This window comes from Silurus meridionalis, chromosome 1, assembly GCF_014805685.1.
Source record: "Silurus meridionalis isolate SWU-2019-XX chromosome 1, ASM1480568v1, whole genome shotgun sequence".
Lineage (NCBI taxonomy): Eukaryota > Metazoa > Chordata > Actinopteri > Siluriformes > Siluridae > Silurus > Silurus meridionalis.
The window spans coordinates 31,132,199-31,150,493 of NC_060884.1; the positions used below are offsets into that span (position 1 = coordinate 31,132,199).

The 18,295-nt window shown below is 43.7% G+C and overlaps 1 protein-coding gene across 5 annotated transcripts in view; it reads right to left on the reverse strand.

Annotated features, from left to right (window-relative positions):
- Positions 1 to 598: 598 nt before the first annotated feature.
- The window catches only part of LOC124387654 (CMRF35-like molecule 8), a 25,822-nt gene continuing 8,125 nt past the window's right edge, over positions 599 to 18,295 (reverse strand). For all 5 annotated transcript variants that reach the window (XM_046852137.1, XM_046852131.1, XM_046852171.1 and 2 more), the window contains 2 exons: positions 1,894 to 1,940; positions 599 to 1,796 (listed from right to left, as the gene is read on the reverse strand). In XM_046852137.1, coding sequence (XP_046708093.1) covers positions 1,311 to 1,796; positions 1,894 to 1,940 — 533 coding nt within the window. In that variant the 3' untranslated portion in view covers positions 599 to 1,310. The remainder of the gene's footprint in view (positions 1,797 to 1,893; positions 1,941 to 18,295) is intronic.

Sequence of the window (18,295 nt, forward strand, 5' to 3'; positions counted from 1 at the left end):
TGTGGAACAGATACACTAAACACAAAATACAGTGTGGTAAAAGAAAAATCTGCAGTGATGTCATCATAAGAATTAAATAAAATAAAACTAACATGAATATAAAAAGCATTTCTGTATCACAGATCCAATTTCCAGTGTTTAAAATTAAGAAACTGTCTGTGTAAAATTTTGCATATTCTGTCGGTGACCATAAGGGTTTTCTGTGGGTTCCATTTTCCACCAACTGTCCTAAAATACTTTTGGATTTGGATTATTGGTTGATAATTTTCTAATCAAAAACCATGTGACCAAGTACAGGGAATCATAGTCCAGGGCCATGATCCCACTTAAATGTTCGAACACACAAGGGAGGGCAAGGGGCCTGAAAAAAAAAAAATAGATGATGTCTGCTTCTCTGTGTGGGTCCACAGGAGCGATAGCTAGTGCAAAGCTTGTGAGAGAAACAAGTTCAAGGTGGAAGCAGAAGAGTGAGTGATGCTTTCTGCATAGAGTAAGGAAGAAGAAATGATCTAAGCAGAGCAAGCGAGCTGAGTCGTGTTCTCAGCTAAACATCAATGGTGGAATGGACTGTAGGAGTTTTTCCTGGTGCCCTCTGCAATTCAGGGAAACGGATTCTCATCCTCTGAACACATGGAAGCAAAGTGAATTCATTAGTTGTGCAGGGAAGGAGGAAGATGGTTACCCTAAGGTCAGTCAGAACCTCTCTTTAAGTCTGCTTGGTGAAGAGTCAGCCCATGTGTCTCAGACCAACGTGTTCCCTTCCTGGTACTCCTAAAGCGTTCTGGGTTACAAAAATACATTCACTACCACAAGACAATATAGTTCAGGTATGAGTGATCGGAGACATGTGACCAAGTCATGTGGTCGTGCAGTACAGAGTCTTGGTTCTTAATCCTGACAGAGTACAAAATTAAAAGTCCCATTTGCTGAAATATTTTATAAAAGCATAGAACCACCAGGATCAACCATTCAATCAGTGACTGTGACCGATTTGCCTGCAGGGTTCTGGTTACCTGACAAAACTCCATCACAAACATGAACTGCTCTCATTACATTCCTTTTGGGACAGATCATAAGTTCTAGATTTGTTATACCATGGAAATTAGTTTAGGGTGCAAACTATGGAAAACTATGAGTAGTAATTATGTTAAAGAATGACAAAAGAATAATGTCTTCATTGCATATGCTGATTGCTGAAAATATTGTTTTGAAGGAGGGACAGAGGATGAAAAAGACGATGAAGAAAGAGAAAGTCATCTGGAATAAATAGTAAAGTTCCAGTGCCACTTGACTGAAGCCAACAGATTCATCTAAACAGACAAAGTCACGTGACTGACTGAAGTGTAGACAGTAGAGACGTCTTCCTTAATATGTGGAACTGCATCATTAGAGCTGGTGGCATTGGAGTGAGAACTCACTGTTGCGTGAGTCAAACCATCAACAGATTTCTCAGCAGAGAGACTTGTGGGTAACTGAGCTGTAAAGTAGATTTCCTGATCAGAGGGGCTTATGGGTAGTTGAGCAGTAGAATAAATTGCAGAATCACAGGAGATTGTAGGACCCTCTATCTCTGCATAAACTGTTTGAGAAGGCTCAGAGGGGATTGTGGGTAGCTGAGCGGTAGAATAAATTGCAGAATCACAGGAAATTGTAGGAACCTCTATCTCTGCATAAACAGGTTGAGAAGTGATTGTGGGTATTTGAGCAGTTGAGTAAAATGTGGAAGTTTCAGCTTCTGAGGTAGAACGTCGATTGGTGTCTTTAATCTCCTCATAATCAGAGACAACAAGAGGAACCTGTGAGATCAACAGAAACACACATATATTTGCCATTTTCTTAAATTTAAACAAGGTTTGCAACTAAACAGACTCAAAAACATATAAAGAGAATTACCGCTTGGTCACTTTCTGAGTTTTGGACAGAATTCTGGGCAACAGAATCTGGTGGGGGAAAAAAGTCACTTAGTCAGTAGGTATTAATGCTGTTATTTTCAGTTTGTGATGTCATGATCTCCAGACATCCTGTATTCACTCATCTACAATAAATTAAAAATATATATTTGATGCAAAAGTCAGCCAATCACCCAAAGAACATCATACACAATAAAACATATATAGGCCAGCTTATCTTCAGCTGAGACTGAAGGTCTAATAAGTAAAAAATAAATCATGGAGCATAATAACATCCCAAAGCACAAATTCATACAGTATGAACAAAGGAATAGCTTCCAAAGAAAAATAGGTTTTGGAATGTTTCAGTCAGAGCCTGGATCTAAATGCTGCCAAAAACCCATGGACTGATTTAAACAGCGCTGTACAGAGGAACCCAGTCTCATGGCATTTTGTGATTATAGTCATGAAATTTAATCTATTGATTCTTGTTCATGGACACAAATGTCCTTTTTGGTGCTGGTGGCAGGAGATTATCTCACAATGTAACAGATCTACATTAGAACATTCTTGCATATCAAAACTGGTCCAAAAGTCAGTGCTAAACTGGTAGACTCCAAAAAGACAAGGTAAAACTGCTGTAGCAAAAGGTGCTGAAAATAATAATAAGTATGTGTTGTACTTAACTATCATACATGAACTGCATCTGTGTTGACAATAAGTTTGCTTTATTAATTAGATTTCTCTGTCTGGATTTAATAAATGCTGTTTTAGTTGCATTTACATCTGCATTACAAGATACATGTTTATATTAAGCATTTCATGTGTTTGAGTTCATGTACCATGCATCCTGCGTCTCTTTTGAACAGTGAAAGTGAGGAATATGATTCCAATCAGAAGCAGCAGCAGAATTACAGACACCATGATCACAGTGGAAGCTGGAAATCATGGAAGAGAAACTTTAACCTACATGCTGATCATTCTTAAGGGATCAGATTCATTAAAGTTATGGGTCTGACGTGCACATGAGGAGACTCACCTGCTGGTTTAGATGATGGTGATGATGATGAGGAGGAGGAGGAGAAAAGGAAAGATGTTGAGAGGAATAGTGGCGATGATGAAGGTGATGATGATGGTGATGATAATAGTGGTGGTAATGATGGTGATGTTGGTGGTAATGATGATGATGATGGTGATGAGGACAGTGATGGTGATGGTAATGATGACGATAATAGTGATGATGATGATGATGATGGTGGTGGTAATGATGATAGTGATGATGATGATGGTGGTGGTGGTGGTAATGATGATGATGGTGATGGTAATGATGATGATGATGATAATGATAGTGGTGTTAATGATGGTGATGGTGGTGGTAATGATGGGAAGGAGGAGAAGGAAGATGTTGATAGGGATGGTGGTGATGATGATGATGATGATGATGATAATGGTTGTGGTGAAGGTTGAGTTGGCTTCAGTTTTGGCACTGGTAAACTTGAATCTAAAGCAGTAAAAAGGTTAAGTTTGAAAATAAACAACATGAAGTGAGTGAATCTGGTATGTGACTGATATCAGTACAGAGGCAACACAATACAGTTTACATTATTGTTGTGTCAGAAGTACAGACTGCTGTTTATACATCTGATAATCACAGGAAGTGAAGTGAAATACACACGAGCAGAGGAAGACCAGATAACAGATTATGAGGCTAATAAAATCTGCTCATCACATCATTTAGTCTAAAAGGACAAAATTTTAAATGTTAACAGAGAATAGCAGCTACATTAATTCAGTTCCATGTGGTAACAAACTTCTTTCTAAAAATATCTGCTCTATTTATACTACCATTATTGTTCTGTTCACTAATCACCAATAATATCACAGGCTAGTGTTGGTTATGATGTGCACTGACTCTATGCTTCACACAAAGACTCTGTAATGTCACAATAGTTAATGCAGTGTGTGTCCATTTTTCTACAAACTCACCAGTAACTGTCAGGTTGATCTGTGTGAAATAAACCTTGTATCCATGATCAGATGTCCAGGCTGCTTCAGCTCCACACCAGAATTCACCAGAGTCTGTTTTAGTTACATTTCTAATACTCACAGTGAAGATTTGTTCTGTTCTGTCATCATACAGGGAGAATTTCCCCACATTTACATCTTTTCTACTTTCTGTAACAGACACTTTATAAGGACATACAGCAGCTGCATGCCTGTTGCAGAGAAACTTGGAATAATTCCTGAGGGATTCTGGGTATTTACAGCTGATGTTTAAATCTTCTCCTATTTGGACAGTCTTACTGATGGACTTCTCATAGGACAGATCTGCAAATCACAACCAATCAGATCACTTTATTTGTGTGGTGGCCTTAGAAAAAACAGTACATTTCAATATTTTCTACTGTTTCTGAAGGTTAGGGAAGCTACAGATGTTTTTAATCTGAAATGTATTTCTCTTCTGTTTGGTTCTAAATTTAGTGATCTGGTGACCCAGAATATAACATTCACAAATCCATAGTCACAAGTACAGGTTACTGTGTCTCTGGTGTCTTACATATTGTCCCTGTGTGTGAATGGGTTTGTCTGGGTTTCATCCAAATTCTAAAAAAAATGCTGGTAGGTGCATTGGCAATGCTAAATTTTCACCAGTGTGTTATTTTCCAGCATTGTACACAGAGTTCAGAGGTTCAGCTCTGAATCCACATGAACCTGACCGGGATAAAGTGCTTACTGATGTTGGATGTATGTATGGAAATATGGTTTGTTGGATGGATAGGTAGATGTATGTATGTATGTATGTAGGTATGTAAATATGGATGAATGGATAGATCAGTGGGTGTTTGGATGGATGGATGGATGGATGGATGGATGGATGGATGGATGGATGGATGGATGGATGGAAGGATGGATGGATGGGTGGGTGGGCAGGTGAGTGAATGATTCTCTAACATATGTAAAGTTATATGATTTAAAGTCTGGTTAACCCAAAAATGAAAAGGAAAAAATGCATTTAAGGATCTGAATATGACTGTAGCATTTAGATAGTGAAAAAATGTTTACAAGTTGATTATAACATATTTGTTTCAATACTAAATGTTTGTTCTTTAGTATTCTTTTAGCCACAAAAGAATTTGGTGGGCTGTGAAACTATATATTTCTATATACTACCACACTTGCATGTATATGGTAATTTTATCCCATTATCTCCAGTCAATGTAGTAATTAGAGAGAAATTATAAATTATGGCATATTATAGGAGAGATTAAATATTTTCTACCATTAAATCAAAATAAACTCATTAGCAGAATACAATAAAAAAATCACAGCTGAATCCTAATGTGACCTTTGGTAATTTAGCTTTACTTTTTACACTGACATTATAATATTATAAATATTATCATATTTTCTTCTAATAAAACACAATAAAAAAATACTCACCTTCTCTTACAGTCAGATTGATTACAGTGGAGGTCTCAATTTCATCAGACACAGCAACAGTGAACAAGTATGTTCCAGTGTCCTCCATAAACAGTTCACTGATAAATGCATTAACGAATCCTGCATTTCTGTTGTCATCAATTGAGAATCTGCCATTATGTGTCCATTCACTGTACAGTTTTGTTGTTGTTAGAGGAAAACACAGCGGTTGTGTTCCGATCTTACAGATAGATTTTGGGTTGTCTCTATATTTATCCTCATATCTGCACTTGACATTGATTCTTCCTCCTGTATATGCATTCACTTCTCTAGAGCCAGAGCTTCCTGTTGACAGTTCAAATCATGTTCAACAAGCTTAATAAGTAAAAGAAGATTTTTTTTTAAGATCCTGACTTTAAACATGACAAACAGATTCATAGCTTTTAAATTAAGTTTGTTTGTAACAAGCAGGTTAGGCGTAAAAGTGAGGTTAGATGTTGAGCTTTTCCTTCAATGAAACATTGTAATGATAAGGCCTGAACCATCAGGAATTAAAGTCATGAAAATAATTGAGGGTAAAAAGGAAACAGGTGAGTTCAAAGGGCATGTGAAGAGATTGTTTAGATTCAATTGGATATTTTATTTACAGTCAGGAATTATAATGTAAAATATGCTAAATGGCTCAGCCATTTTGAGTGTCTGCTAATGACATTAGAACTTTGTGAAAATAAACAGAACGCAGTGGTGGAAGACTCACCTTCCTGCACCTTCAGTGTCACTGGTGTGGAAGTGTCTCCCCCATAATCTTTCCTAATTCCACAGTGGTATTTCCCAGTGTCCTCTCCAGTGATCTCTTTGATCATCACCCTGAACTCTGCTAAATTGGTGTCATCAAACAGTGAGAATCTTCCTGAAGTTACCCACATGTTTTTATCTCCTGTCTTTATTAGATCAGAACAGCCTGGCGATGAATCCTTACAGAAATATTTTAGGTTTTGTGTAGATTCTGTTTTATACTTGCACTTGATAAGGACTCTTCCTCCTAAATATCCTGTTACTTCATTAGAGGCTCCTCCATCTAACAAAACACCAAATATCCATCTGAGCAAAACCTTCCTTCCTGTAACACTGCCGATGAAAGTGAGGATTATTATGAAGCTTATTTCTTTACCTGAGATCAGGCAGAAGGTGAAGATGAGAAGGAGGATCTTCATCCTGAGTTCACACAGATTTCCACACCAAATCCACTTCAGAACGATACTAAAGTTCCTGTTCTGTTAAACACTGTTACTGGCTCTGAACCTAAATATGCTGCGTCTTCATCTGTATCTTAAACAAAAAGTGATGCTACACCCATTTCCCCCTTTAGATGTGTGAGAAAGAGCTCTTCAGGAAGTGTCTGTGTTAAATGTGTGAACTATGAGCCTCTTGTTAGTTCCAGTATGTAAATGATCATATGAAGGTGTATGAGTGTTTAATATCAGCATTCTGCATGTGAACATCTTTCTTCATGTGAGTTATTTTTCCTCTCGGTGCTTTAGAATACATTTTACTGAGGATATTTATAAAAATAAATATAATATTAAATTTAAAATGTAATATTATACTTCTACTGCCACCTAGAGCACAAAACCTGTAGCAGTTTCCAAAAAATTCTGATAAGACGGAGATTTTGCTCATCGGCCCAAAAACTAGTATACAGAAGCTCCAGCATCTCAACCTGCATTTAAACGGATGTTCTGTAACCACTATTTCAACAGTAAAATACCTTTAAGTTATTTTAGACCGCAACTTATCTTTTAATAATCATCTCAACCAAGTTACAAAAACAGCCTTCTTTCACCTTAGAAATATTTCTAAGCTAAGAAACATGTTATCTATATCTGATGCAGAGAAGCTCGTCCATGCGTTCATGACCTCCAGAATAGACTATTGTAATGCATTACTAGGTGGATGTCCTGCATCATTACTAAACAAGCTTCAGTTAGTTCAGAATGCGGCAGCAAGAGTTCTTACAAGTTCAAGAAAATATGACCATATAACCCCAATCTTATCGTCCCTACATTGGCTTCCTGTTAAGTTTCGAATAGACTTCAAACTACTGCTTCTTACTTATAAAGCACTAAATGGTTTGGCTCCCATGTATCTCTCCAGTCTTTTAACACGCTACAATCCGCTACGCTCCCTGAGATCTCAAAACTCTGGGCTTCTAGTAGTTCCTAGAATAGCAAAGTCCACTGAAGGTGGTAGATCATTTTCACATTTAGCTCCTAAACTCTGGAATAGTCTTCCTGACAGTGTTTGGGGCTCAGACACACTCTCCCAGATTAAGTGCAGATTGAAAACATATCTTTTTAGCAAAGCCTACACATAACATACGTCTCACATCATAACCTTGTGCTCCAGAACATATGATCACATGCACATTATCAACTTGTGCTGTTAACATCATGAACAGCAGCTACACTAATTCCTCTCCACTGCTTCTCTTTCTCTCCCCATCCTGAGGCATCCTGAGGTTGACCAGCTCCAGTCACATCCCACCTCATGAAGATTATAGACCTTTGAAGAAGTAAATGCCAAACTCGCAAACATCCCGAACCATCTAGAGACGTACCAGTGCCAAGTGTATCCCACTACATGTGTAGAGTTTTGACATTGGACCTCCTGGAGTGTTAAAGGCTCTGGCATGGAGAAGCTGGTGTTGGATCAGTGATAATCACAAATGTTGAGCTCAGTAGCTCCTAGTTTTATAACCATTAAGCCTGTAGAAAGAACATTACTTAAAATCTTATACTCCAGTACTCATGTTAGTTCTCACTCTCCAGTGTTCTGTACTGTTGAAAGATTTATGATCAAACTCTTGATGTCACCCAAATGAGGATGGGTTCCCCTTTTGAGTCTGGTTCCTCTCAAGGTCAAGTCAAGTCAAGTCAAGAGGCTTTTATTGTCATTTTTGCTATACACAGTGGTACACAGTACACAGTAAAACGAAACAACGTTCTCCGAACCCTGGTGCTACACCAAGCAACAAAACAACAACAGCATAGAGCTACAATACAAACATAAAGTGCATCGAGTGCAACCTGGTGCAAACAGTGCCGACAAACAGTGCAGACAGACAACACAAGACAAGACAAAAGACAAAAGACCAAGTATAGCGCCGACTAGTAAACCTGCTGTATACTTGATTATACAATACGGTGTAAGGAGAAATGCAAAAACTATACCCAGGAGAGAATACAAACAGAACAGAACAATGTAGTGCAAAAACAGCAGCAAGGAGGTGCAAAGACAGCATGTAAATATTATACTGAATACAAAGGTGCAAAGACAGCATGTAAACATTCCACTGTAGTACAAGGTGCGAGTATAAATAATAATGAATAGATAAGTGGTGATGGAGTGGATCGAGATCAGTGATGATTGTGTTTAGTCCAGGTTGTACAGTTCAGTAACACACATTTAAGTGAGTGTGTGTGTGTGTGAGTAAATGAGTGTGTGCGAGTTCTGTTTCAGTTCTGTGTGTTGAGTAGCCTGATGGCTTGTGGAAAGAAACTGTTGCACAGTCTTGTTGTTGCGGCCCGAATGCTTCGGAACCGTTTTCCTGATGGTAGGAGTGTAAAAAGTGTGTGTGTGATCGTCCACAATGCTGTGTGCTTTGCGGATGCAGCGTGTAGTGTAAATGTCCATGATAGAGGGAAGAGAGACTCAGATGATCTTCTCAGCTGTCCTCACTATCCTCTGTAGGGTCTTGCGATCCGAGACGGTGCAATTCCCAAACCAGGCAGTGATGCAGCTGCTCAAGATGCTCTCAATGGTCCCTCTGTAGAACATGGTCAGGATGGGGGGAGGGAGGTGGGCTTTCCTCAGCCTTCTCAGGAAGTAGAGACGCTGCTGGGCTTTCTTGGTGATGGAGCTGGTGTTAAGTGACCAGGTGAGGTTGTCTGCCAGATGAACACCAAGGAATTTGGTGCTCTTGACGATCTCCACAGAGGATCCATCAATAATCAGTGGAGATTGGTCGCTCTGTGCTCGCCTGAAGTCCACAACCATCTCTTTCGTTTTGTCCACGTTTAGAGATATGCTGACTCGTCGTTCTTGCTGATTAGACCCACCACGTTCGTGTCATCAGCGAACTTGATGATATGATTTGAGCTGTGCATTGGTGCACAGTCGTGAGTCAGCAGAGTGAACAGCAGTGGACTGAGCACACAGCCCTGAGGGGCTCCAGTGCTCAGTGTGGTGGTGCTGGAGATGCTGTTCCCGATCCGGACTGACTGAGGTCTCCCAGTCAGGAAGTCCAGGATCCAGTTGCAGAGAGAGGTGTTCAGGCCCAGAAGGTTCAACTTCTTGATCAGGTGCTGAGGAATGATTTTGTTGAATGCTGAGCTGAAATCAATGAACAGCATTCGTACATATGAGTCCTTGTTATCCAGGTGGGTGAGGGCCAGATGGAGGGTCGTGGAGATGGCATCGTCCGTGGAACGGTTTGGACGATACGCAAACTGCATGGGGTCCAGGGAGGGTGGAAGCTGTGTCTTGATGTGCCTCATGACGAGCCTCTCAAGCACTTCATCACGATGGGAGTGAGCGCGACGGACGATAGTCATTGAGGCAGGAGACAGTCGATTTCTTTGGCACAGGAACAATGGTTGTTGTCTTGAGGCACGTGGGAACAACGTTGCTGCTCAGGGAGATGTTGAAGATGTCAGTGAAGAAATCTGCTAGTTGTTCTGCACATTCCCTGAGCACTCTGCCAGGAATGTTGTCAGGTCCAGCAGACTTCCGTGGGTTAACTCTGCACAGAGTTTTCCTCACTTCAGCTGTGGTTAGACAGAGCACCTGGTCAGTGGGAGGAGTTGTTCTGTACCTCAAACCGGGCGTAGAAGTCGTTCAGTGCATCTAGGAGGGAGGCATCACGGTCACAAGCAGGTGATGTGGTCTAGTAATTTGTGATCGCCTGGATGCCCTGCCACATGTGCCGAGTGTCTCCACTGTCCTGGAAGTGGTTGTGGATTTTCTTTGCGTGTGCGCGCTTCGCCTCTCTGATGGCACGAGACAGTTTGGCCCTTGCTGTTTTAAGGCCGCCTTGTCCCCTGTTCTGAAGGCAGAGTCTCTTTGTTTCAGCAGCGCACGCACATTTGCAGTCATCCACGGCTTCTGGTTGGAGCATGTAGTGATGGTCTTGGAGATGGTCACATCAGCAATGCACTTGCTGATGTAGCTGGTCACTGATGATGTGTACTCCTCCGAATTGATGGAATCGCCGTTGGTTGCAGCCTCTCTAAACATGTCCCAGTCAGTGCACTCAAAACAGTCCTGAAGAGCAGAAGTAGCTCCTTCTGGCCAGGTTTTCACCTGTTTCAGAACCGGTTTAGAGCGTCTGATGAGCGGTCTGTATGCTGGAATTACAATAACAGAGCAGTGGTCTGAGTATCCGAGATGGGGGCAGGGCTCCGCACGATATGCGCCGGGGATGTTTGTGTAAACAAGATCCAGCGTGTTCGCTCCTCTCGTTGCAAAGTCCACATGCTGATGGAGTTAAGGAAGCACAGTCCTGAGATTCGCATGGTTGAAATCTCCAGCGATAATAAACAATCCGCCGTAGAGTTCACTCAGTGCCTCCTTAGCATTAGCACTGGAAGGAATGTACACTCCGACGATGTAACCAGTTGTGAATTCCCGTGGTAAATAAAAAGGTCTGCATCTAACAGTCACAAACTCCACTAGCGATGAGCAGTAGCGAGAAACAAGCACAGAGTTCTTACACCATTCCGTGTTGATATAAACACACACGCCACCACCGCGAGTCTTACCGCACAGAGCTGCGTTTCTGTCGGCTCGAAACATGGTTAGCCTGTCTAGCTGGATGGCGGCTTCCGGGACTCTGTCGCTAAGCCATGTCTCTGTGAAAACAAAGACGCAACAGTCTCTAAACTCTCGCCGTGTTTTTTGCTGGAGTCGGATGTAGTCCAGTTTATTGTCCAGGGAGCAGAGGTTTGAAAGAAAAATGGACGGGATAACCGGCCGGCTAGGGTTAGCATTTAGCCTAGCACGGACACCCGCCCGCTTGCCGCTTCGCTTCCTCGAACAGCGCTGACGTCTCCTCTCCCAGCCACCGGCATCAGGTAACACCGAGGGCTGGGGGCCTGGTCTTTGTGGCCGAGGTCGCAGCAAGCCGAGGTCGCGAAGGTTGTTGATAATATCATCATGCAGATTATTGGTTGCATGGTGCCTGTACTGTAGCAGTGTCTGGTGGTTGTACACATGAACACAGCTGACTCTGGTGTCCATGTATTGTGGAAGGTCGTGCTAAACCATTTTTGGATCCGGAGAGGCCGCTGCGAGCTACTGCCGTGCCGCCATATTGGATAAGAAGGTTCCTTCCTCATTACATCTTAGGGAGTTTTTCCTTGCCACAGTCGCCACGGCTGCTTATCAGGGATAAATGCACACCGTTCACCTTGACTGTTGATTTCTGTAAAGCTGCTTTGAGACAATGTCTGTTGTGAAAAGCGCTATAGAAATAAACTTGACTTGACTTGACTTGACATTTAAGATCTCATCTCATGCATCTCATCAACATTCTTTTCATGAGTCTTCCATTAGGTTATGAAAATATAAATTTTTAGGTTCAGAACAATCAGTTTACAAGAATACCAGTATATTTAAACAAGAGTGGCATCGTGTCAATTTCTTGGAGATCACAATATTAGCTTGCTTTTTATATACAAATGTCTATTTTTTGCTCACTTATGTTAAACAAGCAGACATGGTATAATGTTGCCATAAATGTCTATTGTAGAACATTTTTATATACACTTTTATTTGAGACTGTCAGGGTGCGAGCGAAACAGAAGGCGGAGGCCGGAGTACAGCTCGCTTGGGCTTTAACGCACGTGTGAGGGAGAGAGAGAGAGACGAGCACACACACACACAGACACGCATACGCGCACACACACACAAGCACAAGCACACAGCAGTCCTACGGTTGAGAAAGTCCGAGGTGCGCTAGCTGACCCGAGATGCATGGGGAGGTGAAGCGCAGCCTGTATGGGATTGTGGAGTCCGGATGGAACGGTCAAGTGGAGTCCTGGATGACAACCGGTACGTGAAGACATACAGCACAGAAAGTCAAACATAAGGAGGCTGGAGATGGAGGCTGGAGATGGAGAGCTGTCTTCAGCGGAAGTCGGAAGCAGAGAGATGTCTCTGGTGTAGGACAGGGACCAAGCTGTGCCCACAGCAGAATCCAGAGGCTAAGCTAGCTTCACAGCGGAGACCAGAGACCGAGTGATGTCTGCAGTGGTGATCAGCGGCAGATTGATGCCAACCAGGGAGGTCTGGAGCGGAGTGATGTCCAGCACGGAGAACGGAGGCCGAGTGAAGCACTCGGTGGAGACCGGGAGTAGAAGAACCTTCTCGGTGGTGCCCAGAGGCCGAGCTACGCTCACGGCGGAGATGAGGAATGCAGTGACGCCTTCGCCGGGTCTGTGAGCAATGACGACGCCTTCAGAGGAATTTGGAGGTGTGGCTTCGTCCGGAGAGGAGTCCAGAGGCAAGACGTCGCCATCGGAGGAGCCCAGAGGCGAGACGTCGCCATCGGGGAAGCTCGGAGGTGTGACGTCACCTGCAGGGGTGTCCAAGAGCGAGTCGTCGCCGGCGGAGGAGCTCAGTGACGTGGCTTCACCTGAAGAGGACTGCTGTGACATGGCCTCACCTCCAGGGGGACAGTGAGGCGAGCCGTCGCCTTCGGGGAGACCATGAGGCAAGTCGTCGCCTTCGGGGTGACCGTGAGGCGGCGGTACGACATCCCTTTCGCGTCCAGGCGGCGGTACGACGTCCTTTTCGTGGCCAGATGGCGGTGCGACTTCCCCTTCACGGCCAGACGACCTCGCGACGTCCCTTTCGCAGCCTTGGGGCTGAGCTGAGTGCACTGGGAAGCTCCGGGGCGGAACAGAGCTGTCCTGGAGGTCCTGAAGCGGAACAGAGCTCGCCTGGAGACGTTGGCGTGGAACTGAGCTCACCTGGAGACCTTGGAGCTGAGAGGAGCTCGCCTGGAGGTCCTGGAGGGAGGCCGAACTCGCCTGGAGGTCCTGGGACAAAGTCGAGCTCTCTTTAGGACTCTGAAGCGGAACAGAGCTCTCTTCAGGACTCTGAAGCGGAACGGAGCTCTCTTCAGGACTCTGAAGCGGAGAGGAGCTCTCGGAGACACTCTGTGACAGAGAGGAGCTTTCTGTGGAGGCCTGGAGCGGAGCTGAGCTCTCCTGGAGGTCCTGGAGCAGAACTGAGCTCTCGTGGAGGTCCTGGGGCAAAACTAAGCACTCGTGGAGGTCCTGGGGCAGAGCTGAGCTCTCGTGGAGGTCCTGGAGCAGAATTGAGCTCTCGTGGAGGTCCTGGAGCAGAACTGAGCTCTCGTGGAGGTCCTGGAGCAGAACTGAGCTCTCGTAGAGTTCCTGGGGCAGAGCTGCGCTCTCGTGGAGGTCCTGGGGCAGAGCTGCGCTCTCGTAGAGGTCCTGGGGCAGAGCTGCGCTTTCCTGGACGACCTGGAACGGAGCTGAGCTCTCCTGGACGACCTGGAACGGAGCTGAGCTCTCCTGGGCGACCTGGAACGGAGCTGAGCTCTCCTGGGCGACCTGGAACAGAGCTGAGCTCTCTGTGGAGACCTGGAGTGGGAAGGAGCTGTCCTGGAAACCCTGGAGCGGGAAGGAGCTGTCCCGGAAAACCTGGAGCGGGAAGGGGCTGTCCCGGAAATCCTGGAGCGGGAAGGGGCTGTCCTGGAAACCTTGGAGTGGAACAGAGCTGTCCGGGAAACCCTGAAGCGAAGCTGTTCTCTCCTGGAGGTCCTGGAGCGGAGCTACGCTCTCCTGGAGGTCCTGGGGCGGAGCTACGCTCTCTTGGAGGTCCTGGAGCAGGCTGAGGATCTCCTGGATGCCCTGGGGCGGAGTGGAGCCAACCTGAATGGCCTGGAGCAGGGCAGAGATCTCCTGGAGGTCCTGGGGTGGAGCAGAGCCATCTTGGAGGGCCTGGTGCAGGGCCTGGAGCAGGGTGGAAATCCCCGGAGGTCCTGGGACGGAGTGGCGCTCTCTGGGAAACTCTGGTGCGGAACGGAGCTCTTCGTAAACACTGGAGCGGAATCGTGCTGTAACGGGAGAGAGATGGTGGAGATCTGCGGTGACCATCCCTAGTTCCCGGGTGAGAAGCCGGATAAACCGGGCGCACAAGCCGAATTCGCCACCAGAGGCGCTCCACAACTCACTGGCCAGAGAAAGGGATTCTCCAGACAGCAGAGAAATGTGGAGGGCGATCTTGTCTGCTTCAGTGAGGTAAGAGGATGAATAAAAGTCTATATATTCACCGACGCTCCGTATAAATTCTCCGTATAAATTCCGTATAAAAACTCAGCCCTGTTGCCGGAGAAGCGAGCCGGGAAATCCATGACGTCATCACGGGGGCGTGGCGCTGCCGAGCATGATCCGCGTGAACGGCAGCGGACTTCCGGGACCACGACGGTAATCCGATCATTTTCGTTCCCTAGAGTTTTTTTTTTTTATATCCTTTTCAGGAGGTTCGTTATTCTGCACCAACAGAAGGCGGAAGCCGGAGTACAGCTCGCTTGGGCTTTAACGCACGTGTGAGGGAGAGAGAGAGAGACGAGCACACACACACACACAGACGCATATGCGCACACACACACAAGCACAAGCACACGGCAGTCCTACAGTTGAGAAAGTCCGAGGTGCGCTAGCTGACCCGAGATGCACGGGAGGTGAAGCGCAGCCGGTATGGGATTGTGGAGTCCGGATGGAACGGTCAAGTGGATTCCTGGATGACAACCGGTACGTGAAGACATACAGCACGGAAAGTCAAACATAAACAATAACGAACGGGGAGTGAATTTGAGTGAGGGGTTTATGTAGGAGCGGGGTGGAGTGATGAGCTTCAGGTGTGCCTCGTTAAACCTGGAGCTTTAGAGGGAGTGGAGGCATGAGTGATGATGAGCTCCAGGTGTGCGTGGTTAAACCTGGAGCTCTATGGATAGTGGAGGCAAAGAGAGCCACCAAAGGGGGCGTGGCAGGTGGATCACTGACAGAGACACTTTTGAAAATGTTAAAAGGTGTAAATATCACCACAACTGTGTAATCACCTTGGAGCTCTAAACAATAGTTTTTAGGGCCGCCCATTTAAATTGGTTCGTTGCTTCTTCTGCCATCTAGAGGATAATGTGAGAAACACAGAAGGAAAACAGAAAATGCACAAGTATGGGAGAAGAAACTCTTCAGTGTTGTCATTTTAGAATTAATGAAATAAAATAAAACCCAGGAAATATCTCTTGAACACTATGTTTATAATATAATTCTGCAGTATTCAGTCTGTATTTTACTACCCACTAAATCAGCAGAGATCATGGTGATGATCAAAGAGCTCACTGAAGAAGACACTCTGATGTACTACTGTGGAGTAGATAAAGATTGTAAAGACATTTTAACACCGGTGGAATTGAACGTAAAGGAAGGCGAGTCTCCCACCACTGCCTTCTGTTTATTTGTACATAGTTCTAGTGGCATTAACAAGCAAAATACCAAGTGATCAAAGGTCAAATAAGCAGTTCCTGACAACAGAAGTGCAGGATTCTTTCATTAGTGTCCAAAACCTTCAAAATCTGTAAACGTTAAGATTTTTCTGCCTGCTTGCAGATTTACATTCCTCCTCTATATAAATTCATATTGTAGTGTCAGAAAGAAAAAAAGTTGAATCAGAAAGAATCTGGTAAAACAATGCATTTGCTGTTTTTCTTTAACAAGGTTAATTCTTCAGTGTTGAAGTACCAATCAGATTCACAGCTGAACTCATGACACCAAATAAATGGAAATAAATGTTATCCATTACCAAAGCTTTAATTCATTGGTGTTTAACATAATAAAAGTACACCACTGATATATCAACAAAAAAAAAGAGAGAGAGAGACTGTGAATTAAAATGTGAGCCTAAATAGTGAAAGTTTAAATTATAGTTCATTCTGAAAATACAGAATTCAGAAGATTCAAATATATATATATATATATATATATATATATATATATATATATATATATATATATATATATATATATATATATGTGTTCAAAATTATTCAACCCCAATGCTGTAAATGGTTTTAGAATTTAGTGTACATTTGTAATTGTATTCAGAATGAAATCCTACAAGGACTTCTTAAAGAACCATATGCAACTAAAATGACATCAATTAGTTTTGTAATACAGTAGTAAATGTTTCTTTTGTGAATTCTTCATTGACATAATTATTCAACCCCCAAGTGACATTTAATCTTAGTACTTAGTACAACATCCTTTTACAGTTATAACAGCTTTTAAGCGTGAAGCATAGCTTGACACAAGTGTCTTGCAGCGATCTACGGGTATCTTCGCCCATTCATCATGGGAAAAAGCCTCCAGTTCAGTCACATTCTTAGGCTTGCGCACTGCAACTGCTTTCTTTAAGTCCCACCAGAGGTTCTCAATCGGATTTAAGTCTGGTGACTGCGATGGCCACTTCAAAATGTTCCAGCCTTTAATCTGCAACCATGCTCTAGTGGACTTGGAGGTATGCTTGGGATCATTGTCCTGTTGAAAGGTCCAACGTCTTCCAAGCCTCAGGTTTGTGACGGACTGCATCACATTGTCATCAATATCTCCTGGTACTGAAGAGAATTCATGGTACCTTGCACGCTGAAGCTTCCCAGTACCTGCAGAAGCAAAACAGCCCCAAAGCATGATTGACCCCCCGCCATGCTTCACAGTAGGCAAGGTGTTCTTTTCTTCATAGGCCTTGTTCTTCCTCCTCCAAACATAGCGTTGATCCATGGGCCCAAACAGTTCTAATTTTGTTTCATCAGTCCACAGAACACTATCCCAAAACTTCTGTGGTTTGTCCACATGACTTTTGGCATACTGCAGTCGACTCTTCTTATTCTTTGGGGACAGCAAGGGGTGCGCCTGGGAGTTCTGGCATGGAGGCCTTCATTACGCAGGGTGCGCCCGTATTTTTCTGAGCAGAAACTTCAGTACCCACATCTGACAAATCTTTTCTCAGTTCCTCAGCAGTCACACGGGGACTTTTCTCCACTCTACGCTTCAGGTAGCGCACAGCAGTCGAAGTCAGCATCTTCTTTCTGCCACGACCAGGTAGCGTTTCAACAGTGCCCTTTGCCTTGAATTTGCGAATGATGCTTCCTATGGTGTCTCTTGGTATGTTTAACATCTTTGCAATCTTCTTATAGCCATTGCCCTTCCTGTGAAGAGTAATCACCTGTTCTCTTGTCTTCCTGGACCATTCTCTTGACCTCACCATGTTTGTAACCACACCAGTAAATGTCTAGAAGGAGCTGAGTATCACAGTCATTTTAAAGCTGCCTAATTGGTGCTTATTAGGCTTTATTGCTGCTCCTGATATCCACAGGTGTTTTCAATACCTGATTGAAAACACTTCGTTGAACCTCTGTTCTTCAGGTGGTAGTCTTTAAGGGTTGAATAATTATGTCAATGAAGAATTCACAAAAGAAACATTTACTACTGTATTACAAAACTAATTGATGTCATTTTAGTTGCATATGGTTCTTTAAGAAGTCCTTGTAGGATTTCATTCTGAATACAATTACAAATGTACACTAAATTCCTAAAACCATTTACAGCATTGGGGTTGAATAATTTTGAACACAACTGTATATATATATATATATATATATGTGTTCAAAATTATTCAACCCCAAGTGACATTTAATCTTAGTACTTAGTACAACATCCTTTTACAGTTATAACAGCTTTTAAACGTGAAGCATAGCTTGACACAAGTGTCTTGCAGCGATCTACGGGTATCTTCGCCCATTCATCATGGGCAAAAGCCTCCAGTTCAGTCACATTCTTAGGCTTGCGCACTGCAACTGCTTTCTTTAAGTCCCACCAGAGGTTCTCAATCGGATTTAA